General features: G+C 38.9%; 1 protein-coding gene across 1 annotated transcript in view; it reads right to left on the bottom strand.

Annotated features, from left to right (window-relative positions):
- LOC148736833 (uncharacterized) overlaps positions 1–20,685 on the bottom strand; it is a 21,816-nt gene extending 1,131 nt beyond the window's left edge. Inside the window, exons 1-16 of the mRNA XM_088750936.1 lie at positions 19,776–20,685; positions 19,161–19,516; positions 18,287–18,451; positions 17,997–18,107; positions 17,586–17,711; positions 17,382–17,478; positions 16,853–17,071; positions 16,018–16,394; positions 15,542–15,709; positions 8,252–8,362; positions 7,748–7,864; positions 7,351–7,441; positions 6,655–7,029; positions 6,229–6,351; positions 5,623–5,745; positions 632–766 (exon numbers count right to left, since the gene is read on the bottom strand). Coding sequence (XP_088607062.1) covers positions 632–766; positions 5,623–5,745; positions 6,229–6,351; positions 6,655–7,029; positions 7,351–7,441; positions 7,748–7,864; positions 8,252–8,362; positions 15,542–15,709; positions 16,018–16,394; positions 16,853–17,071; positions 17,382–17,478; positions 17,586–17,711; positions 17,997–18,107; positions 18,287–18,451; positions 19,161–19,516; positions 19,776–19,854 — 2,773 coding nt within the window. The 5' untranslated portion in view covers positions 19,855–20,685. The remainder of the gene's footprint in view (positions 1–631; positions 767–5,622; positions 5,746–6,228; positions 6,352–6,654; positions 7,030–7,350; positions 7,442–7,747; positions 7,865–8,251; positions 8,363–15,541; positions 15,710–16,017; positions 16,395–16,852; positions 17,072–17,381; positions 17,479–17,585; positions 17,712–17,996; positions 18,108–18,286; positions 18,452–19,160; positions 19,517–19,775) is intronic.
- Between the last annotated feature and the right edge of the window lie 5,521 nt (positions 20,686–26,206).

The following is a 26,206-nucleotide window of genomic DNA, read 5'->3' as shown; positions in this document are numbered from 1 at the left end:
AAACAAACAAACAAACAACAAAGGAAGGGAAAGGGATGGAAACATCTCCATTCTGTACAGGTTGTGAATATGTAGGATAAAGTAGTTCTCAAGCTAATCGCAAGCACATTTATCTGGGCGGGTCTCTTGATTTTTCTTCTCCATTGCGTGAGAAACTTAGCGGTACGTCGTCCTTTGCCTAGACCTTTCTCTAGTTAGATTATTATGTTACTATTTACTTCTTAATCATTCATTGTGAAAAATACGGCCAAGCAGTTGTTTCATCGCTCCCTCAACTATTTACTCCTCTTCAATTGCCACTAATTAATCTTTATCTCCGTCTCTATCTCCCTCACTCACCCTCTCCCTCTCTCTCTCACTCCCTCCCTCTCTCTCCCTCCCTCTCTCTCCCTCCCTCCCTCTCTCTCCCTCCCAGCCCCCCATCTCCCCCCTCCTCTCTTCCTCCCTCCCTCCTTCTCCTTCCTCTCTCTTCTTGTTGTTGTTGCGTTTTTTTTTTTTTTACCACCTATCGTTTAAAGTAATAAACTATCTCTCCCGTTCATTTACCATCTATTGGTCACTTCAAGTGAAGTGGTGTGGCCCTGAATCGAACTAGTTCTTGGTTTATCGTCTCGCAAAGGACACTCTTTACCTGAGGCAGAATGCCTGCACGTCTGTCCATTTCCTGTATAGGGGCTGTTACAAGAGCAGCTGTAAGACCCAACAGTATTGGTACATGACGCACGTTGATGGCAGTTGTGAGAACCACTGGTACACTCATCAATGTCTGCGGACATTAAAAGCACCAACATTAAAATAAGTAACCGAAAAGAAAAGAAATAAGTAGAATGGAATGACAGAATCCTATAACAAAGCAAGCATAACTCTTAATCATGTATTTGCAAACACTACCAACTGAGGAATAACAATTTCCGAAAAACATATTTCGTTGAATACTTGATATTTTATTACCTCAGGTCAGAAAACAATTCATTTCAATTGAACGATTTAACCAAAACAATAGCGTCCACTCAGGCACTTAATGAAAGTGTATCAAGGAGAATGTTGAAATTTCAGAAATATTGCTGTCATGTATCATCTACTCAGCTATAATAGTTTTCTGAAGATCTCAATTCACTGGATTCGTTACATATTACGATGAAGGAAAGGTCCCTATCGCATGCACTCTGAATTAACTGTGACCCTTAACCTTGAACGTATTCATTTACTCAGAAACTCAGAAGAAAGACGTATTGAGGGAAAATTTGCCGTTAAAAAAAAAAAAACATACATTGCCGTCAAATGGGCAATAACACAAAAAAAGAACATCCGACTATCGACCTTAATCCTTGGTTAGAGGTTCATGGAAACTACTTCTTTTGGCGAGTTCGATTGTTGAACTAATCGAACTTTAAACATACCATTATTCTCTTACATGTCCCCTATTAGGATTTTTCCTTTGGCTGGTCTATATGTTCCACTCAGAAATAAAGTTACTTACTTACTTACTTACTTACTATGATACGGTGGAGTAAAATGGCGCGAGTGTGAAGTGCAAGTGAGTGTATGCTTTTACTCTCGTCAACACGAATAGATCTCCATGGCCCGTTGGTGTTAACGGGGTTCCACCGTAGTCTCTTTTGCAGTTGTTGGTTTTGTTGTTGTTGTTGTTGTTTTTGTTGTTGTTGTTGTTTTGGCATCGCATGGCTCTTCTTAGTTTATTAGCTTCGCCGACAGGCAGGGACACCGCAACAGCCTGCGCCAATTCATTAATGTAACTTTGTTCTCAAGCGATTAGACAGAGAGGGGCCTGGGGCTAAAGCAAGGTCACATTTGAGGTCAAAATCACCACCCAAAATTGCCATTTCTTGAAAAACCATAACATTCACCTGCCTTCTTGCATAACTTTCATACCAAATCCAGTATATACTGTAGTGACCCATTTATCAAAATCAGTGAGAAAAATCAATCTCATTATCTAGAAATACCTCGTCTCAGAGCATATAAATACTCTAAGAAGGCCTCTAATTAGCACTACAAACAACTAACGGTTTAGCAAAATAAAGGTGATTTTTTTTTTTTGAAAACCTAGTACCCATCATAGAGATCAAATGATGATGTTCTGAACTCGATGTGACAGCATTTGTTGAAGATGCTTCAATTTCCTTTGATTTATATTTTTTCAGCTCATATCTCCATACAGACTATACTCACAAGCATGCAAAGTCTCTATATTTTGTCAGGCCCATTTTTTGACGCAATATGAAGTTAGCTTGATGAAAACGACCGTTAAACTTTTGATAGCCTTGCTGGCTCTTGTAAATACGCACGATGGCATCAGTAAAAGAGCGGGGTGATGCATACAGGTTGTAGTGAGTAGCGTCCAGATGACTTGTGATCCATCCGATTTCTCTAGTACGTTAGAGCTGAATAAATCAAATCATCCGGGAGTGAATAAGAAATCCACAGTTAGGAGAACTGGATAACAAATATTTTGTGTAGCAGTTCATATGAAACGCGCCATGCCACACCTCGAGATACGATTGTTATTGTATCGACTGACCCACCATATTAGACGTGAGAGTGAGAGGACTGGACAAAGTCGAGGAGTCACGCAACCTTCACTGAGTTTTGAGTAACGCGGGTCTGTTGACCATCCCTTGCGGCAATCGCAGGAATTTGCTTACTGTAAAAAAAGGTTCATAACTCGGTGCCTTACGATTAGCACCACCTTCAATTATAACGTCGGAAAAACTCGCACAATGACTGTAGTTGACTGAGTTTTTTTCCTTTCGCAACACCTTAGCAAATTTTCCCTTGGAAGAGAGATCGCGATAGTTGAAATCTTCATATAGAAGAAAATTGCAAAGCCATCAAACTATTTTGAAACATGTGTCCGAAACCCTTTTCATGGGAACAAAAAAAAACAAAAACAAACAAAAACAAAAACAAAAACAAAAACAAAACAAAAAAACAAAAAAACTAAGAAAACTTGTTTTCACGGGAAGTTGAGAGGACTGCCTTTAGCGAGAGTGGCACTAAAAAAGCCATTTGCTACATTTATGGGCATGTATGAGCCCTTTCGTATATTTTTTTATTAATTGTAACTTGTAGCTTTGGTATCACCAGCTCTTCCTCTCGCCCCAGACTCACCTGAACCCTTGTACTTGTGTTTTAATCAAGTAGTCATGTCATTATCGCAAGTCAACAAAGGAGTCATTTATGTATATAAGAACGATCCTTCGCAGTAAAGCACTATTTGAGCAATAGTGGAAATCAGACCTGAAAAAAATTTCAGGCCTGTACGGGATTCGAACCACTGACCTCTGCGATACTAGTGCAGCGCTCTACCAATTGAGCTAACAAGCCAACTGGGAGCAGGCCAGAGGTCAGTGGTTCGAATCCCGTACAGGCCTGAAATTTTTTTCAGGTCTGATTTCCACTATTGCTCAAATAGTGCTTTACTGCGAAGGATCGTTCTTATATACGTCTCATAACCGCAGTTCACTCATATGTTTCATATGTTTGTTGTTGTTCAAAGGAGTCATTCCTGTTTCACGCAGAGCCCATAATGCGACACCGCATTGATCAATTACCCTTCCAAGGGAACAAAGCGCCATCGTAAAATTATCCTGAAACTTACTATCGCTATACGTTTAATACTTGAGAAGGACACAAACGTTTACGCTTGAATAGTGGGAGCAATGGAGACTTGGTCCAGTCCTAATACTCTCACGTCCAAAATGGCGGGCCCAGTTGGCATCATATCATGTCTCGTGTGGAATATTTAATTTAAACAGCAACAATAATTTTTTGTCATCCATCTCTACTGAATGTAGACTTCCTCTTGTTTTAGATGGTTCCATTTCTTCAGCTCTAAAGTACCTAAGATTTCTTGTGGATCACAAGTCACCTGGACGGTGCTCACTGTGGCACGCACACATAAGCTTACGCTCTTGCTCGCTAAGTGATGGGTATTTGCGAGAGCTATTCACAGGCTATTCAAACGCCAGGCGTAGATCATCTTTTAACAATCGTTTTCTTCTGAGCTTAATGGTTAGGGTCGGCCGGGTTAAGGTCACCTTATTTTCAATTAAAAGACGGCCTGATAAAATATGAAGACTTTGTATGCTTTCAGTATAATATGTATGGCTATATGGTCTAACAAACATAGATTAGAGAAAATTCAATCGCCTTTAAAAAATATTGCCATATCTAGAAAAGAACGTCATCATTTGTGCTCTATGACTAGTGCAAGGTTTTCATAGGAAAAAAAATAGCTTTATTTTTTTAAACCATCGGGTGTTTACAGGGCTAATCAGAGGCCTTCTTAGAGCAGTTATAAGCTATGAGACGAGGTATTTCTAGATAATGACATCGATTTGGCTTAAATGTTTCATTTTCACTCAACAAATACAAAATAAAGGCTTTATGTCAAGACGTTGGTCTATTTATAGCATGAACTATGCTCAAAACTCCATTATGCTTGGCCTTAGAGGGGCATGGAGATTTTTTGCCAAAAACTTAACAAACCTTAATGAGCCAAATTAATCTCAATTATTTTAATAAATGGGTCACTAAAGTGTATACAGGATTTGGTATGAACGTTATCAAGAAGGATGTGATGGTTTTTCAAAAAATGGCAATTTTGGTTAGTGATTTTGACCTCATATTTGTGACCTAACTTTAGCCCCTTGCCCCTCTCTGTCTAGTCACTTGAGAACAAATTTACATTTCTGACGTAAAAACTGTTTTACAATAGAGTCCATGGTCAAATTCATTTGGCAACGCAGTTTACCAATGGAGTTTTATAACACTTTCAAAATGCCATTCAGAGGGATGAATTTTTGGTGCTCCTTAGGCCACAAATGGAACACCCCCCCTTCCCCCCCTGAAACTCCACAAACAAAAGTCAGAGAAGCGAGCCGAAGTGGCTTTTGAAATATCTTAACATAAAAATTGTTCGTTGATTACTTGCTATCCTCCCTAAGTCACAAAATTATCTATTTCAATTAACGATTAAACCTAATGAATAACGTTTACTCGGGCACCGAAGGAAAATGTACTGAGGAGGAAGTTGAAGTTTTATGATACGGCTGTCATATATCAGCCAAAATGCCTTTTAGAGATTTTTCAGACCTTAGTACAGACAAAAAAAAAGGAAGGAAAAAAAAAGGAGCGCGAAAAGAGCGAGATTCTGATCTCAAATCATGTGATTCGTTGCGTAATACGATGCACAAAAAGTACAAATCGCATGCAAAACCCCAGTTTTTGTATATAGACTTTTTAGTTAAAATTTACTGGAACTGCGATCAATCTGGTGGCAAGAGAATATAAACGATTATTTTCTTGTTTGGTGGCCATAGCCTCAGGAGTTTTGTAAATTTAAGAGGACAGTTAAAGTCCCTAACCTCGCTCTTCAGTTCTTCGAGAATCTCTTGTCTGAATAAGGGTACTTGGTAAATCTAATACCAACTTAAGGATGTTAATCCATACTTGCATTGAATTAGCACTGAATAACATAACAAAAATAAAACGTTTTAAGCATCCAAGAAACAACTGATCATGTCGTTTCAGTCTTTTCTTGAACAACTTAAGAAGTGCTGCTTATTTCACTATCGCTTGCGTCAATAGACTACTTACCAACGCAAGTTTTTCCATTCCCCGAATACCCAGCTTTACATGCGCAGCTATGGGACCCTTGACTATTACTGCAAATAGCGCTGGCGTCACAGCTGTGGGAGTTTGTGGAACATTCGTCTATATCTGTGACATAAATTTTCATAAATGCTAGTTAAAATTCAATGAAGCACTCTAACATAACTCTACCTGTAATTAATCCTTCTATTTCCTTGCTCCCATCGCAGGTAAAAATATTACCTACTCTCAGTTAATTGTGAACCCTAAATAATCCTTATTCTGTAATTGTCAAAGCTAACGGTTAATCTCAGGACAACAACTGAAAAACGAATAAAGAGTGGCATTCAAAACAACCAAAGAAGAGGCAACCAAACATATCAACATATAAGGCACCAGGTTATTATTACGAACAGCGTGAATGTCACAAGCTGTACGAGTTTGACAAACACTCGTCTATATCTTAAACTTTTAAAAGGATCGCTTAGATTTGTTAAGAAGTTGAAGAGGGTTCTCTCAGCTGAGATAGAACGATACAACCATGTCAATAAGAAATAAGATAGGCTAAATGGTACACTTTCTCTACTTTCAAGAGTTTAAAGTTGGTCATACCATTGCATGTTCTTCCATCACCAGAATACCCAGCTCTACAGGTACAGGTGTACGACCCCACGGTATTCGTACAATCTGCGTTGTCTGCGCAGTTGTCAGTGTGTGTAGAGCATTCGTCAAAGTCTGCCACAATCAACATATAACAATTTGAGTCTATGCCTATACCATATCATAAAAAATGCTGAAGAGAGCTGTATTTGTTGGTGGGAGGGATTATCTTAGCACAGCAAGGAAAAAATTAAAAAGCTTGGCGACTGAGATCTTTAGGAACGTCCAATAACTAGAAGTACACATCAAGTAAAGAAAAAAAGTCTGGATTGAAAAATAAATAGCAGGTTTCCATTTATCAAGGTCACCTCAGTTTCAATAACTACTCAAGTTGTTATTCAAAAACAATAACTACTTGCGAGACAATAAATTCATTACCTGTAAAGCACGTAAAATTGAAGCAACTTTTGCATGGCACGTCATTCCAAGCGTACCCATCCTTTGCACCAAGAGTGTGCACGCAGTCTTGGTTGTTCCAGTCATTTGGTTGTTGTGGAGCCCAGAATCTAAATTTGCTTATTTCTTTATTTGTCCAAACAAATGATCCTTCCACGCTCCGATCATTGAGTCCAATCCAAGATCTTTCACCGTTATGTCGATGCTGAACGTAAACATTTTCTTCTTGGTTGTGCACAGTCACCAACTGGGAGCCCATTGCAGAGCAGTTAGACTCAGCGGTAAGCCATGGTGTGCATGCGCGGCTTGTGAAGTAGCAGTAGCCGTCGAAATAACTCCACCCTGATTGGCATATATCTGTATGAAAGTGCACAATACGCGCCCGCATCAAAGTCAACATGCGTATGGATCTATACCGTATATGCTGTAGTTATACGTTGGTTTGCTCATAACCGGTAGCACGATTTCTCTATGGCTAAGGACAGAGCAAAGCAGAAAACAAAGCAAAACCAAAACAAGAACAAAAAGGCAAAGCAAAGGAAAACCAGTGGAATCCAGAGATACTTTAGGTGGTCAGTTAAAACCAAAGGTACTTTTCTAAAATAATATGTTTCAGATGAAATAACCTCTGTTGTGATAAACACCCCTCTGTACTTTCAGGTCCAAACATATTCTCACCTGACAAAACAGTGTATGACACTGAAAGTGGGTCATACTTTATCTCGTACAACTCTTTTAGACAAACTCTGAATCCTGTCTCATTGATGAACTAAACAAAAAATGAAAGAAAATTAATAACATCAAAAATAAAAGAGTTAATTTCAATTAAATATTATTTGAAAAGGGATGAAATGCAGTACAATGAGAGGGAAATTTCCATTACATATCGTAGAGCTAGTGAACGAAACTAATGGCAAAGAGTGTAATAAACAGAAAATTGAAGAGAAAAATACCAATAACATCTGCTGAAACTCAGGTGTGGCTTTAAAGTTAGATAGCAGATTTCCCGTGGCAAAAAGAAAGGGGAAAACGGGAAAAAAATTGACACTCTAGGATGATGAGTAATCGACCCTACCTCAACCCAAGCTGTTATCCCATTATGTATCGGTTGCAGATTTCCACCACTGGTTGAATGATTTGCAGAAACAAACACATTCGGGGTGCTGTTGAACTTCTGATTAAAGGAGACATCCTATGTAAAGAGCAGATCGAATCAGGTTTAAAATTAACTTAACTTTGCGAAGGAGGGACAACTTATATCCTGCTCGTATAACCCCATTTAGTGGTTATGTACTGCTATTTTAGTCTGACACTTAAATAAAGGTATTCATTCGTTATGCTTTGTTTCTTTGTAGGTCTGTTAGTTTGTTTGTTTTCTTCTGATTTTCAAATGAAGACTCCATGTGGCAGTTTTACACTGACCTACTGAAGAACGATGTTTTTCATTACGGTTCAATTCACAAGTAAAGACAATACCACCATCCGTTCTGGGACCTGCTTTTGACGGCGAGAACGAAAAGGATATTTTCATGGGAAAAAATGCATTGGTATTGGACAAACTTTTTTAGCTCAGCTGTACCTTGCAATAAGCGCGGTTGTGATCAGCAGGTGGTGACTGAGAATTAGCAAAATAAACCGACTTGTGTTCAGAGAAGAGAGGCTTGTGCAGAGATGAGAATGCCAACCATTTCTAAAACATGAAATTAAAAATCATCCGTTATCACTTAATTTTGTGTTAATCTGTCCAAGTGTAGCTCACCGAGCTTTAGCCTTGTTTCTGAAAAATAATATCACTTGATAAAAAGAGAATGGCAAATTAACCACAAGTAGTATTGAAAGGCAGTTTCTGACGCATTTTGGAAATTGCCTCATTTCTAAGGATAAATTAAAAAATAACCTTAAAAACAAGGCAATCTAAAAATGTGTCAAAATAATCTTTTTTTAAAGGCAATTTTGAAAAATGTAAAGATGAAATAAACAATTTTTTAAAAATCGAGTTTCCAGATGGGATTTGAATTCACGACCCTCCGTAATCTAGTCGGATGCTCTAACCACTGAGCTACAGGAGACTCTATGCATATGGTGAGCAAGGGAAAAATTACTTTAATCTTTAATCTTACTTAAAAAAAAGCACAACGATGATTTCAAGGCAAAATGATTGACGCATCATTTGCTTCCTTCAAAATTAAAGCAAAATTGACGAATTTTGAGATTGCATTGATTTTCAACACAGTCTCAAAATGCGTTTGAACCAATACTTGTAACGAGGAACGAATTATTTTCACTGAATCTGTCACGCAATCCCAGACCTTTCTAGAATTGCCTTTAGTTTGTAATATTCCAGAAACTTCTTTCATGTGACTCAGCAGTTTCCAAAAATACTTGTAATGCGCTGTAAATAGTAAAAGAACCTTATAGATACCTAAAGTATATGTATAAAAGCTGGCTTGTGAGAAGTACAAAAAACATTTGCCCGAGGGCTTGCCCTCGTGGCTGGCTGGATGAACTTGCGCAAGCTATGATGTGACGAGGCTATGACCTTTCCATATCCGGAGAGAAGGAAGAGAAGGAAAATACAATAGCCGAGAAGGAAACAAGATAAAGAATACACAGTTCACTATGAAGTCCTCCGGAAAATTTTGTGTACGCGGAAAGAATGCCATGAATCAAGAAAGCCAAGCGTTGTGGTCTTCAGTCGGCGGAAATTGGAATTCGAAGTTGATCAAGACGATGAATACTTCTTCGGCATAAAGGATTGTAAGCCTGCTTTACGAACTGCTTAACTTAATCTTAACCTAAGTAAATCAAGCAGTGTAAAACTAATTAAATAATATTTAAAATGGGTAACTGCTTGTTGTTACATTTTTGTAGCGTGCCTTATATCGTACTCGGATTTCTATTTTTTATAGATGTTTTATTAGCAGACATCTGTTGGTCATTCGTGCACGTAACATAATAAATATTTTACAAATTACAGATTCTAGAGATACTGATCCTCTAGTAGAGCATACTTATGATGATGAAGATGACAATGAAGATGATGGAGATACAACAACACCTTCTCAACCAGATGAGAATTCAACTCCGGGACCCTCAGGCGAAGAAATTCTAATGACGACAATGAAAAGGGGGCAAGAATAGTGTTCAAAAACGGCTGAGACGTCTTTCATTGAAGGTGATATTTTTGGTTCGCAAGTTTGAACTTTAAATGAGAATGCATTGGAATCACTTACTAGTATTTTTCCGGAGGCGAAAGCTTCAGAACTTGAGGTTTCTTACAGTAAGAAAGGAAGGTGGCAGGTGAAAATGTTTGGTCAAGGCAAGAGGGTAGATCCTTTGTCTACTAAAGAAAGGGGCCCAAATAGACAGAGGTTCAATCCTAGTCTCCCAAAACAAATTAAAACTTCACTTGGTCCACAGCGAGAAGTTTTGATAGCTCAGAAGGATAAAGAAATTGAAGAGAAGGAACAGTCCATTCCAGATGATCAAGAGATTTCTGGTGATGAAAATGAAAACCCCACCATACGAGAACAAGCAAGAGAAAGGATAGCTGGAAATCAAGAGCGGATTGATGCCCTTGAGAATGAAAGAGAGAGACTTGGAGAAAGATTATCACTCCGTGAGAGATTGATAAACATCTTCAAGAAGTATGGTTTTACAGTCTCAGCTGTTGTTTTGGCAGTTGGAACAACGATTGGAGTGACTGGGAGAACACTAAAAATAGGCCTTAGGGGTGGGGAACGGGCTTAAGACTCTTGGAAGAAATATCGCTGGAATTTTACCAGGTCTCGTTGGTGCAATAGTCAGCTTCGGTTTTAGAGTTGCTCCGTCAGTGATCAACTTTCTTAGAGTAAATGCCTGGACTCTAATAATGGGTGTTGCAATATTTATGGTTGAGCGATTAAAAAAAAAAAAGGCGATGAATCAGGAGGGCTGAGAACAGTTCGACTGAGATCAATCCGTCTTTAATTTAATCATTATTTGTCTCGCTGTCACTCGACGCTTTCCTCTTCACAAGAGTTTCATTTGGATCTGTCTTCTGAGCTTCGCTCGCGGTCTTTTGATTTGATAGGTGAGAAGTAGGTCTCTTCATTTTTGATGAGCCCCCGTTCATATGCTTAGCTCCGACTGATTTCATATCCAAATTAACTGATTTATTGACTCCAAATTTCATGTCGAAACTTGCCTTCTTCAGCTTGTTATTATACCCGACTGCGCTGTGTGTGTTCAGAAGAATATTTGAGGGCATAAGCCAATTACCTGGTGAGATTGCAAGATCAAGTCTGACTTTCGCCTCATCAATCGGAAGCTAAAATCTCGGAACGCTCTTCGAGATGTCTGTCATTCTGATCGCATCCCCAACTAAAACAATAAACTCACGCTGAGGCTTGTTTGCCCTTCCTGATAAACCAAAGATGGATGATCTGACATTTGCTTGTGACTTATCTGTCATGAAAAATTCGAACCGTTTTTCAACTTTAATGTTGTCATTCCTTATGAAATAAATCAAACTGCCTTTTATGGCTTTCATCTCTGAACTTGTTATCACCCGGATATGAGATGCCAGTTGCCATAGGTCTAGTATTAGTGACGTAAATGAAAAGAGATCCGAGGCCATGACAGTCTTTTTCTATGAAGCGGAAGTCTATGCTTGGAGAAATTGCAAATTCTGAACTCAATCTTTTGAACGATAACTTGTCGTAGTTATTATTTGTCTGACTGAGCGTTTGGTCGTCCGGGAGAGCCGATTCACCCTGTATTCCACCCATCTCTAAAAGAATCCTTCTGACTGCGATATAAATTTGAAACCGCAGAAACGACTTGATCTGGTCTGGAACCATGTCAAGCAGTTCACGAGAGATTCCACAGCCTGAAATAGCGCACCACACTGCAAAGTTGAGGTGTTGAAACCAGTAGCTTATATTCGGCCCCGCAAGCCATCTCTTTGATTTTGCGCCTGAGCTGTGTTGAATTTTCATTCTCGTGAATATTTCTCTGAACTTTGCTTTAAAATATTAGTTTGGGTAATAGATATGTTAGTCTCTTCATTCAAGCTACTTATCGCACTCTTGTGAATTGGAAACGCTGGAACCTCGTTAATTGCAGAAGAATTCAGAGTAACCTCGCTGGGAAACCCTGCTATTCCAATCGCGCACCTCATTTCATCCTCCCAGTCTTTTCTGATTGATCCTGAGACGCTCGTTTGAACACCATTGGAGCAATTTAAGTAAACTTCAGCTTTTCCCTGTTTTTCGCTGAAGAATATTACTTGCACATTGAACTTGCTCAGGTCTGCGTTCGGATATTGTTCTTTGAAATCATTCAAGGCTTTTGTTCCTTTTTTCGCAACAATTCTTTTCGCTTCATCTGTTCTTAACCATGCCGACATTTTATTTGTTTTTTATAATCAAAATGGTTGTGTTGACAATTACTTCAGATTCAAGTGATTTCACAGCTCTCTTCAAATAGCCTCTCGTGAATGTAAGTGAACATATTAGGCTAAAGAGCTGTTCTCTTTACAACGCATGGCAGAACCTGGGTCGCTCTGGAGAAATCTTTTCACTTGATGCTCAGGACAATTCATCTGTAAAGAGCATTTCTGAGAGAAATTATTCATTGAAAAGCCTTGGTAAAGCTCTTGGAGATGGATTGAAAAACGAAGGAGTCAAAGTTGGACAAAAGGTTATTATCATTTAACAAATACCTTGTCAATTGCGATCATTTGGAAGCTGAAGAAGACTAGAGAGGTTTTCAAGGACAAAATCGAGTTCGTCTCAAGAAAGGGTGTGTATCCATATGATTACATGAGCAGCATTGAAAAGTTCAGAGAAACAGAAATTCCACCAAAAAGAGAGTTTTTATTCAAAGCTAAATGACTTTGATTTCACTGATAAAGATTATGAGCCCTCAAAGAATATCTGGAATGAGTTAAAAGTGAAGAACGTGGCCGAAGGTCGGTCTTGGACCTTGGGTGATTATCATGATCTTGTGTTTGAGGAGTTTAGAAACGTCTGTCTTGAGAATTACAGTCTCGACCCTGCTTGGTATTACACTGCTCCTGGATTGGCTTAGGTTGCAGCATTGAATGTGACAAACGTTGAGCTTGAGCTACTGAGTGATCCAGACATGCTTGTGATGTTTGTGAAAGGAATTCGTAAAGGAATCTCTATGATCTCAAATCGCTATGCAAGGGCAAACAACAAATACATGGGAGAAAAGTTTGACAGAGAAAAGCCATTAAAATATCTGACTTATCTAGATGCGAACAATCTTTATGGATGCGCAACTTGCAAACCTCTTCCTGTCAGATGTTTCAAATGGATGAGACAAGCGGAGATTAAAAAGTGGAGAAACATTCCGTGCATTCTTGAGGCTGATCGTTACTATCCAAAAGAGCTTCATGATCTTCACAACGATTATCCTCTTGCTCCAGAGAGGGTTATGATCAACAATGCGCAGAGCGCGGGAAGAGCCCAAGGCGAGAAACTTGTGCCAAATCTGAATGATAAGGAGAGAGGCATTTATCACAACAATCTCAAACCTTGCGTTGGGTTTAAGGTTGAAAAATATTCACAGAGGAATCAAATTTGAAGAAGAACCCTGGCTGAAAAGTTATATCGAGCTCAAGAATCTCAAATCTTGCGTAGGGTTTAAGGTTGAAAAATATTCACAGAAGAATCAAATTTGAAGAAGAACCCTGCCTGAGAAGTTATATCGAGCTCAACACAAACCTGCGCGCGAGTGCAAAAAACGAATTTGGAAAGGATTTCTTGAAGTTGATAAATAACTCTGTCTTTGGAAAACAATTGAAAACATCAGGAATCGAGTTGATGTGAGGTTAGTCAACAATCGAAAGAAAGCAAACAAGCTTTCAGCAAAACCAAACTTTCAACATTGCATACTATTTGACGAAAATCTCATTGCAATTCATATGGGGAGAACATCAATAAGGTTTGACAAGCCAGTTTACTGTGGAATGGCTCTTCTTGATATCAGCAAGACTTTGATGTATGACTTCCACTGTAACTACATCAAAGAGAAATGTGGAGATTGTGCAAAGCTTCTTTTCATAGACACTGACAGTCGAACAAAGCTCCTCGATTGGATTGCAGAAAACGACCGAATAAAAAAAGAGGCAAGAGAAAATTTCGTTGATACAGATTATGCTTTAAAGCGTTACAACAAGGCACATAATGAAGAGCTTGATGTAGAAGAGCCACGTTTTTCTAACTTCTACAAGCCGAGCACACAACACAAAGAAGGTGAAAAGATCTACGTCGGAGGAATGGCTTTGGGTTTGGGATTGGCAGCAAGTCGTTTTTTGTGATCGCAATAGAAAATGGAAAGAAATCTTTCAAGAGTTTACTATAGCCCGAAAGGATTTTGGAAGGGATTAGATGCAGTGAAGAAGTTGGTAAAGGAAGCTGGAGTTCCTGAAGATGTTGCAAGGCTTTGGCTGATGAAGCAGGCCATCTGACAGATTTATTTTCCTGCCCCAAAGCATATCCCACGAGCAATTTTTCACGTTGAATCTCCAAACACAGTTCATCGAGCTGATCTTATTTTCCTTCCTCATGACAGACTTCCTAGAGGAAGAAAGGTCTATAAATATGCATCGACAGAGGTCGATGTTGCGAGCAGATTCAAGGCTGCTGAACCTCTCACCTGAAAAGTTTCTTCTGAGGTCTCAAAGGCTTTCCAGAAAAACTACAAGAGATTACCATTGAGATGGCGTAAAGTTCTTCAGGTTGATCCTGGACGTGAATTTATGGATGAAACGACTAAAGAGATGGCAAAGCATGACGTGAGAATAAGAAGAGGAAATGTAAACGTTCATAGAGATCAAGGGATAGTTGAGCGATTTAATCGAACTCTGAGTGAGCGTCTTTTTACTTTCCAATACGGCCAAGAGATAAACTTCGAAGACAAAAAGAGATCAACAGAATGGGTGAAAAGGCTTCCAGAAGTTGTTTCAGCATTGAATAGTAAGGAGACAAGATTGACTGGAAAGAAACTAATTGACGCAATCAAAGAAAAGGCGGTTGACGCAAAGAGTTCAACTTTTTATTCAAGACCTGTTGGCTTTAAAGAAAAGAGACTCGACTCTTCAAAAAACGTGAGATATCTCTATGCTGCTTGTGAGTTAGAATGTCGTCAAAGACGAGCAACAGTTCCAATATGGTCTCTGAAGAGCTTCAATATCGAAAAAGTATTTGTGAATGAAAGGGAGCCTGTTCTCTACTATCTGAAAGACGGACCAAAGCGAGGGTTCGTCAGAGAAGAGCTTCAGATTGTTCCATCTAAAACTGACTTACCTCCTGAAGGATTTCGATGATTTGAAAATTGTTCCAAATGCTTCATAAGCCTCCATGAGTTTTTGGGATTATTTCTGACATAGTGTCCTTATTAGTTTTTCCTGGTGATTCTAACGCACTTTTGTCTTGAAATTCAATGCAATCTCAAAATTCGTCAATTTGATTTCAAAGACTTGCTTTGATTTTGAAGGCAATTTCGAAAAATGCGTCGATCATTTTGCCCTGAAATCATCGTTATACTTTTTTTAATGAGATTAAAGATAAAGTATTTTTTTCAAAATTAACTTGAAAACATGGTTGTTTTGACACATTTTTAGAATAAGTTGTTTTCAGGACAAAGTTTAAATTTTACCTGAAAATCAAGGCAATTTTCAAAATGTGTCAGAAACCCCCTTTTGACACTACTCCACAATCTACAAAGAAAAATAAAGCACGCAAAAGTAAAACAAACAAACCAAAACAAAAACAAAACACACAAACGCACACTTAAAAGAAAAAAATCGGTACACCTCTTTCGGAGATAATGACTGCAAGTAACTGGAATGTGTACTTACAACGTGAACATCTTCGTGAGATCCTGCATAATTCTGAAGTTCCCTTAAGCAGACTTTGAATGAGGACTGCGTGACATCTTCAATCCAAACACTTGCAGCGTCACGTTTCAGTCCAGCGTGATGATGAGCAGCCGTTACAAATACTGATGGCATCACAGAAAACTTTCCCTGTTAAAAGGTAGTGCATATTAGCTTCTAAAACACTGAAGTTACACAAGTTCATCTCCTTTATTCAATCTGAAATCTCGAAAAGCAAAATACGCAGACCTGAAACTGAAAACTAATCACGTTAAACAACTCCCACTATACAGTCTTTTATAGTCAACATTTTAATCTGTGTAAATAAGCAACTCTTTAATGATATTTATTTTATGAATGATAATGCTAGGTCGGTACTGCGAACACGGCTCCAATTTGAAAGGAAACTTTTTTTTCCTTTTCAAAACATTTGTAATAACACAGCTTGGTCTACTAACCAAGGGAAAACTGACAGATTTGCAAGTCGTTCCAGTCCACCATTGTGATAACCGCACTTCGTCAGCAACTCCATCCACTGGTGCCCCTTGGTAAGCTATCCAATCAACTGTCACATTAGCATTTGAGTGTCTTTCATTGTAACCGGCCGCCATCACACATGCGGTGAATCTATCGTAATTGACATTTTCAACCCAGGACACAGCGGCATCGTGTACGTAAGACTTATCACTGGTGTCAATATGATTGACTGTGATCTGAACTTCGAGGGCCTTGTCAGGATAGAACACAAATGGCCTGAGGCGAATGACTTCGCAATGAGAATATCCAAGCGATGGGATGTGCGGCATGTGGCGACGACCGCGCTGAAAGGGAAATCCTAGAAAAGAAATCAAAACCATTTGGCTACGAGTAATTTTCTGTCTTCTACTTTAAATTTCTAATGGAACTCTAAACCATTTATACCAGCCAAGGCGTCATTACCAAAGAACCAACAACAATAAGATGATTGAAACCACAAAATAAAGAAGTTATTTCTCAAAATTACCCTACATTGGATAGCAGAATGAAGACGAGGACAAAGTCACTTCTCCCGGCTCTAACACTGCTTCTGCCGCACTGAATTCTGACAGCCACCATTTCCGACACCCACACACCAGTCGAAATGACCACCATTACTACCAGCAGTTAGATCTACGTGGAACACCGATGCTGCCAGAACTACTGAAACTGACATTTTCATTGACACTATCACCGTCATCTCTTCAGGTGTCTAGAAACGGATTTACCGATAAAAGAAACCGTTAAAGGCAAAGATTTTACTCAAATGTAACTAACCTTCACAGCTACCAGGGTGCTGTACAGTGTAGTTAAGTCGAAGGACACACATCTCCTGCCGAAACAGACACTCGTTATCGTATGTTGAGCCGTTTGATGAGCAGATAGGTTCTTGGTATGATGGACAGCTCTCTACAGAAACGCATCTAGCATCATAGGGCCCAAATGCTTTGCACAGACAGTGATAATGGCAGACGACGTCAATACAAGGGTCCAAGTCTGCGAGAAAAACGTGGAAACGTGAAAGAAGATGCCGGCAAGTTAACAAGTTTACCATCGTAGATAGTTTATTTGCAACTCCTATCTCACTTTTCAAATGCTTATGGAAGGTGGTTAATTTAGAAAAGACATCCAAAAGTTGCATCCAAAAATAGGATGACAAAGCCCTAAGTTATGACAACCACGCTCTACGAAGTTACATTTTGACTGACGAACTACAAAGTTGTACAGGTATGTCACTTTGCAGGAACAATGAAAATTTAGCCCTTCTCAAATTGACACAAAAATAGTCATGAATTTCTTTGCTCACCACCAGTCACCATGTAATCCACGGTAATGACATCCTTATTGTTGGAATCGCTGTTAAATGTTTTGACACAAATCTGAGCTTCAGTTTTAGATGTGTGCTAAATAAAAACAAAAATAAGAAGAAATCATTTCAATATAGTAACATAGCTAATAGTCCCATTTTTTTCATCAAGGAGCTAAACCAATATTAGAACACATTACTAACCTCCACCCAGGTAGTGACAGCATTGCATTGGGAGCCGGATTGAAGAGAATTGTTCATTTTAGTGCTTCGCTTTGCAGTCACCAAAACAACCGGTGGAGCGTAGAAAGGCTCTGTAAAGTTTATAGTCTGAATTTAAGAAAAAAAAAATAAGTAAATAACGAGTAGTTCCTCAAGAGTTAGAGTGAAGTGTGAACAGCAGTAGAACTGCTCTAAGGCCACACTGTCCTGGTGGGAGGAGGGGGGGGGCCTAAGTATATGAGAAATATAAAAGAGGAGAACAGAATGGGAGAAGAGAAATCGAGGGTACTAAACTTTAAGCCAATTGCAGGTCAAACGGAGACAAAACATTTAAAAAAAAGTGAAACGATAAAAGAAGGAACAAAAGATACAAATAAAAACTATATTACTTACTTGACAAAAGGCGTAATTATGCTGCGGAGATGGCGAGTTTGTACTGGAAAACAACAAACTGTTGATGAAGGTAAAGTTGTCGACACTGATGTTGTTGAAAGCTATCCAATTCTGTCGATCAAATAAAAGCTTCCATAGTTACTCTAACAAACATAGAATATTTAAGCGTTTTTCTGTCGATGATAAATTTTTCTTTCAGAATTAAGCTCAACTAAGTGTTTCTCATCTCTTCCAATAAATTTCAATACATTTTCAGTGGACAGCACCTTTTAAAACTCGCGGTCACTTACTACTTTTAGGTTCTTGTGTGGACCATCGAAAATCTTGGCTTCCCTCAAGCAAATCTTAAAGCTGTTTACTTTCAATTCCTCGACCCACAAGGCCATGGCATCCTGAGTTCTGTTGATAACACCGTGATTGGCAGTCACAAAAATAGTTGGAGGAGATAGAAAACGCTGAAACATAAGTAGACAAGTTTTCATCCAATGCATTTTGAGACTATGCCGATACCATTAATTAAGGAGTGAGGGAAATACAATGAACCACATTTAAACCTTTACTGGAAACAACCCTACCAATGATACTATTAATAATGGTAACAAATTATGAATTCAGTAAATGGCTTGAACCCAGGGGTAACATGTGAAGGTGTAGTCTGATCGTTCGGGTGAGTGTAGTCCTGAGAAGGACTGTTGTCGGTGATAGTGACTGACGTTTCGACAACCTGTGCGGAAGTCTGATGATGACTTCCACACAGGTTGTCAAAACGTCAGTCACTATCACCGACAACAGTCCTTCTCAGGACTACACTCACCCGGACGATCAGACTACGTCTTCAAATTATGATTATTAATTATGAACTAAAGAGGGTACTGTGAGACTATAAGATAAAAAAAAAAACCGAGATCAAACAGAAGAAAAGCCCATATCATTGATAATAAATGTCGAAGGATTAGGTGCAACTTTAGCGCGTTTAAAAAGATTGTGAAACGTGTTAATCTGGGGGTTTAATAAAAGGTTAAGTGTCTTTGTTTTCGAAAGCACGAGTCGACAAGGTCGGATCCCTTTTCCTAGCACATACTTTTGCATTCAATCTTCATCATTTAATGGCATACCCTGTTTAATCATCAGCGCCTATGAGGTGTTAATTAGCACACATCTAACCTGTTTGAAATCGATCCTCTCACATTCCGTACCAGTTGTCCAAGAACTCAGCGATTTGGTGCCTATTTGGGATCCGTAAGGTGCTGTCTGAACAGCAATCCAGTCCACTTCTTTAGTACCGTTCGAGCTGTCTCCAAACTCCACCACACAGGCTGTAAATCCACTCTTCGTAACATCTTCAACCCAGACTGCAGCTCCATTTCTAGGATTTTGACTCTTCTCTCTGTGGCCAACGGAGGCAAAGACCTTTACCTGCTGTCCACCAGAGAAAAGATACTGGAATGAGATCTTCTTACAAGCAAACAGACCTGGTATGGCGGTGGTGATGTTCTCCTTTCCGGCCTTGAAACCGAGAGCTGTTACGAAATAAATCAAATACAAAAGCTTTGAAATTATACACCTTGCTCATTGCAGTTGTACGAGAATTATGAGGTACACCCTATTTTTTGATCCGGTTGATTGTTCCATTCCTTCTCCTTGCGCCCCTCTCCCATCTCTCTTTCTCTTTGTTCTGCATTTTACCCACGTTTTTATCGCCATAAACAAGTCATTTAACGTCAGTAATTCAATGCTAGCTATACTGTGGCTTTATAAAGGAAAAACATATCAACATACCTTTACTTGCTGGAGCAATTAAGATAAGTACGAAGAAAGCAAAGTGCAAGTCGCCTGAATTTTGGTGCTCCCGCAACATCTTGCTTAGAATGAGAAGTGTATTTCCCGCTGGAAAGTATATACTCTCATAAAGATCCTTATGTCAATCATCTTTGACTGCAAGGACTTGTCCATTTCGTGAGGGCAAGTTTAATCACGGAATACTAAACAATCAAATTTAATACGTTGATCGTAGTTAAGGAGGGGGAAATAGGAGGGGAGGGGGTGAGGTGGAAACTATCGACAGCCCTTGCCATTTCATTTTGATCCGTCAGTGGCAGTGTTGGTACTTTTTTAACAAGTAGAGAAGTGTTGACTGCGCTCTGCTCTGTTGTTAAGAGCACGAAAGTGTAGGGGAAAACACGAGAAATAGTAGAGTGTTTCCCTCTACCTCTTGAGTGCTCTAGCCGCTACTTGAGTGGAGTTTTTCAATTGTAATACGAAATCTGAAAGATGAATGTGCAGTCAAATCCGGCCCAATTGTGACTCAAAAACACAAAAGTTTTTTTTTTACGTAATAGTTGATTAACAAACTGCTCAAGGCATGCATTTTATGAATGAACGACGGCCGATGTCACAGGAAGATGAAGATTGCTCAGGATGACAGCGCCGTATAACTCGACAGCTGTCACTGATGTTATCTTCCACTCGACCCATGCAAAAAAATATCAGAAAAGTCTCTAAGTTCAGTTCACTCCAAGGGCGGAAGATTTACTTTCTGACGCTTGCTTTACTGCGGATACTGGAGATCACCATGGTGAGCTAGCCAAGATTGCAGTCGCCCTGACTGATCTATGCCAGCTCGGTTATATATACTTTTTTTCCTCTGGACACGAACATGGACACTTCTACTTCCTTCCCCCCACCCACCCTCCCACCTTCATCTACCACACCTCTGAAGTTTAAGAGTCACCCTCAATATCTTTTACCTCACTTGTTAGAAAGGAGAGGAAATGATTTGCAATATTTTCATAAAGCGGGATCCTCTTAAAGAACAAAAGGTAAGCTCCTAGTAATTGGACGTTTTCTGCTATATATTATGCGAGATTTGTGTCTCTAAGATAAAAAAAAAATTATTTTAGGATTATGATGGTTCAAGTCATGGACTTACCCAACTGATTTATAGCAAAGGCTATTAACTCCCTTGCGATTTATTCCAGTCACGAGATGCTAGATACTTTTACTCCCTCATTTTATCGCATAACGCAGTACTCAAACCTCTCTGGCCAGTCTTGTTGATATTCGATTTCCTATGGATCTTGAGTTGTTCCCTGTACTGCTCGCAGAGTTTTAGGAGTGTTTGCATGTTGCATATCACAAAATCAGTTTTAATCCATAATTCTTTCTTCTATCACTTTTGTCTTAAGCTTTGCCCAAGAAATGGCGAGGTCATGATGTTATTGCCTACCAGTCTTCATCTACTTTTCTTAATCTTTTAATGATGTAAAAAACAGCGGATTTTTCGGAATTCCTCATTAACATTGGTAGATTACATGCCTCTGAAAATTTTCCGGACATTGTATTCTACGTAAAGCCTGATCAACGTAGTGCTTCGAGGAATGTTTGCGAGTTTCGTGCTATAAAGTTATGCTGTTACTAAAGCCTGTTTGCTTACGTAAAATCCTCTTAACTAATTTGCTAATTTGCGTGCTGTCTAATTTTTTTCTCGTGCACACGAAGATAATCTTCACATTTGACCTTAAGGAAAAATACAAATGAAAAAGTGTCACAAACGGAGAGCAAAAGTTATTGCTAAGATTATTACTCCATGATAATTGTTTTGTAGGAGCATTTCTTGTTGGACCAAGAGCCACTGACTGCAACTACCGAGAATCCGCCGACAGATGCAAAATATATCATACAAGACCTTTTTAAAGGCCATTAAATGGGCCATGACATTGCATTTTTGACAAAATAGCCCAAACTCTTTTAAACCTGGACGTGCCGCTTATTGCGGGCCAAAGTAGAGAATTGGAGGAATTAAAGTACAATGACAAAGCTTTAAGATGATGCATATAATGACTTTTAAGTATCTATGGCAGACTTCTTCATAGGCCAATGAAGTTGACCTTTATTCTACCTCCGTGAAAGAGACTCGAAGTACTTTATTTCAACGGGTCACTATTTAGACTTAAACGTATTAGAAGTAATTTTAGACGCTTTCTTTACTGCGACTACTGGAGATCACCATGGTGAGCTAGCCACGATTGCAGTCGCCCTGACTAAGCTATGCCAGTTCGGTTATATTTTGTTTTTGCTCTGGACACGAACAGGGACACTTCTACCCCCCCACCCCCTCCCCCCACACCCTCCTCCTCCCTTCATCTGCCCCACTTCTGAAGTTTTAGAGTCACCCTCAATATCTTTTACCTCGCTTGTTTGAAAGGAGAGGAAATGAATTGCGATGTTTTCATAAAGCTGGATCCTTTTAACGAACAAAAGGCAAGCTCCTAATCGTTGGCCGTTTTCCAGTATATGTTATGCGAGATTTTTGTCTCTAAGATAGAAAAAAGAGTTTTGGGATTAAAATGGTTCATGTCATAGCTATTGTTGGAGTTACCCAACTGATTTAAAGCAAAGGCTTTTAAATCACTCGTCATTTACGATTTATTCCAGTCACGAGATGCTAGATACTTTTACTTCCTCATTTTATCGCATAACGCAGTACTCACAAATCTCTGGCCAGTCTTGTTGATATTCGGTTTCCTATGGATCTCGATTTGTTCCCTGTACTGCTCGCAGAGGTTTAGGAGTGTTTGCATGTTGCATATCACAAAATCAGTTTTAATCCATAACTCTTTCTTCTATCACTTTTTCTTAAGCTTTGCCCAAGAAATGGCGAGGTCATGATGTTATTGCCTACCAGTCTTCATCTACTTTTCTTAATCTTTTAATTATGTAAAAAACAGCGGAGATTTCGGAATTCCTGATTAATATTGGTAGATTACATACCTCTGAAAATATTCCGGACATTGTATTCTACGTAAAGCCTGATCAACGTAGTGCTTTGAGGAATGTTTGCGAGTTTCGTGCTATAAAGTTATGCTGTTACTAAAGACTGTTTGCTTACGTAAAATCCTCTTAACTAATTTGCTAATTTGCGTGTTGTCTAATTTTTTTTCTCATGCACACGAAGATAATCTTCACATTTGACCTTAAGGAAAAATACAAATGAAAAAGTGTCACAAACGGAGAGCAAAAGTTATTGCTAAGATTATAACTCCACGATAATTGTTTTGTAGGAGCATTTCTTGTTGGACCAAGAGCCACTGACTGCAACTACCGAGAATCCGCCGACAGATGCAAAATATATCATACAAGACCTTTTTAAAGGCCATTAAATGGGCCATGACATTGCATTTTTGAAAAAATAGCCCAAACTCTTTTAAACCTGGACGTGCTGCTTATTGCGGGCCAAAGTAGAGAATTGGAGGAATTAAAGTACAATGACAAAGCTTTAAGATGATGCATATGATGACTTTTAAGTATCTATGGCAGACCTCTTCAGAGGCCAATAAAGTTGACGTTCATTTTACCTCCGTGAAAGAGACTCGAAGTACTTTATTTCAACGGGTCACAATTTAGACTTAAACGTATTAGATGTAGTTTTTGACGCTTTTTTTACTGCAACTTCTGGAGATCACCATGGCGAGCTAGCCACGATTGCAGTCGCCCTGACTAAGCTATGCCAGTTCGGTTTTATTTTGTTTTCACTCTGGACACGAACAGGGACACTTCTACCCCCTCCCCCCCCCCCCCATCCCACCCTCCTCCTCCCTTCATCTGCCCCACTTCTGAAGTTTAAGAGTCACCCTCAATATCTTTTACCTCGCTTGTTTGAAAGGAGAGGGAATGATTTGCGATGTTTTCATAAAGCTGGATCCTCTTAACGAACAAATGGCAAGCTCCTAATCATTGGCCGTTTTCCACTATATGTTATGCGAGATTTTTGTCTCTAAGATAGAAAAAAGAGTTTTGGGATTAAATTGGTTCATGTCATAGCTATTGTTGGAGTTACCCAACTGATTTAAAGCAAAGGCTTTTAACTCACTCGTCATTTACGATTTATTCCAGTCACGAGATGCTAGATACTTTTACTCCCTCGTTTTATCGCATAACGCAGTACTCACAAACATCTGGCCAGTCTTGTTGATATTCGATTTCCTATGAATCTCGATTTGTTCCCTGTAGTACTCGCAGAGTTACAGGAGTGTTTTTGGATGTTGCCTATCACAAAATCAGTTTTAATCCATAACTCTTTCTTCTATCACTTTTTCTTAAGCTTTCCCAAGAAATGGCGAGGTCATTATGTTATTGCCTACAAGTCTTCATCTACTTTTCTAAATCTTTTAATCATGTAACAGCGGAATTTTCTGAATTCCTGATTAATATTAGTAGATTACATACCCTGTGACAATTATCCTGAAGTTTTTATTCTATGTGAAGCCTGTTAACGTAGTGCTCAGTGGAATGCTTGCGAGTTTCGTGCTATAAAGTTATGTTTGTTATTAAAGCCTGTTTGCTTACATAAAATCCTCTTAACTAATTTGTGTATAATCAACAACATAACAAAAAACTTATTTAATCCAAGAGATAATAGGACCATCTGCTAGCTCACAACATTTAAAAGCGGGATTGCGTCGCGCTGTGGTGTAAAGAGCTGCCGAAGTTGCATAACTTTTCCTTGCTTTACGAGGGGGACATCGACCATTTATGCGTGTTTTGAGCTTTCCGATTTTATGGAGAAAAACAGCGCGATAGAACTCTTTTTTATATAGTTTTCGAAAAGGGTGCATTAAGAGGGTTCTTCATAAATAAATTGGAATTTATTGTTTTTAAGCAAAAATACATACCAAAACAAGAAAATTTACATGAACATATTTACAAGGCTATCAATATTACATAATATAAGACATTACATTAGATAGCTACTCGATATTTAAAATAGAGCCTATTAAAAAAAAAAAAATATTTTTAAAACGCTGGGCATATTAACCCTAGGGAGCTGACTACTAGGAACTCGGAGGCGCGCTGAGCTTTCATTCATTTTAGGGAGAGAAGGGTACAGAGGGTGACCGGGCTTACTGGAGATCTTCTTGAATAGTGAGCTATCAACCTCTTCCAATACACTATATAGTTATATTAATTTGGTACGAGGTATATTTACGTTTAAAGCAGCGCTGTAGAAAATTCTGGACTGTTGTTAATTCAGGTATTGAGGAGGCGTATATGGCTAAACCATACGTTAGTTTAGGCAAAACAATTGACCTAAAAACGTAATCTACGTCTGGTTGTTGATATCCCTATTTGCGCAAACACCTTCAGTTGTAATGAAACACCTTATAACATAAAGACACATATTGGCCTCCTGTATCTTACCCTTAATATGCTCATTAAACCTGTGATTATTCTGTAAAGTAACCCTTAACACTTTTAGACAAGAAACTTGCATTATATTGTTCACATTGTCTATATCGCGAGCAACCTTCTTACAAAGTATTAGTTCATTACATTTTTTGGGATTACATGCCATTGCATTATCTTGGGTCTAACTGAAAAACTGATTGACAATCTCTTGAGAGAGATCTATTTCATTTTTACATACTTTGACTGGCAAGATAGTGTCGTCAGCATATTTAACTACGCTGGTAAGGTCACTATCCCTAACGGCTAAATCGTTGATAAACAAGTTGAAAAGATGAGGTCCACTGACACTATCCTGGGTTGTTCCTTTCTTCACATTATGCCATTTGTAGATAAAACCCTTAAATATTAGTCTTTGTTTGCTATCCATTAGAAAACTTAAGCACCGGTTGACAAGATAAGGATTGAGATGAAGAGCCTTTAGCCTTTCCCCAACTAACGAGTGTTTTACATTATCAAAGGCCTTCGAAAAGTCCATAAGTCTATCGCGAAAAGCCTAACATAATTACAATCCTTATCATCAAGTGCCCTCAAGTAATTATGGTATTTGAATAAAGGCGTTAGTACAACTGCAGCCCTCCCTATAGGCATATTCTGTGAACGTCAGATTTTCCTCAAAAATTTTCTTACTGTAACGATGGTATACAGTTCTTTCAAAACAACGTGCTATAGCTGGGATTACACTAATTCCTCGAAAATCCGAATATTGAGCAGGAGTGTCTACCTTTTGGGAAGGGGTTGATGTTAGCTTCTTTCCAAGCTGTCGGCCAAGTGTAAGCGGACAGATAATTTTTTCCACAAGGCAGTCTCCACAGGAGCGAGACTTGTGCAGTTGTCCCTCCAAACCCAAAAGGGCAACCCATCAGTGTCAATATCAGTTTTTTTAGTCTTTGATGATGCCATCATCACATCATATTCGTGGAGCTTTGCGGGTGGGTGTTTCTTGAGGTTTACCCTGAGAAGCTCTA

The sequence above is a fragment of the Stylophora pistillata genome, chromosome 2, assembly GCF_964205215.1.
Source record: "Stylophora pistillata chromosome 2, jaStyPist1.2, whole genome shotgun sequence".
NCBI classification, from domain to species: Eukaryota; Metazoa; Cnidaria; class Anthozoa; order Scleractinia; family Pocilloporidae; genus Stylophora; species Stylophora pistillata.
Note: the sequence above shows the minus strand (reverse complement) of the source record. Positions and strands in the feature narration are given on the sequence as shown.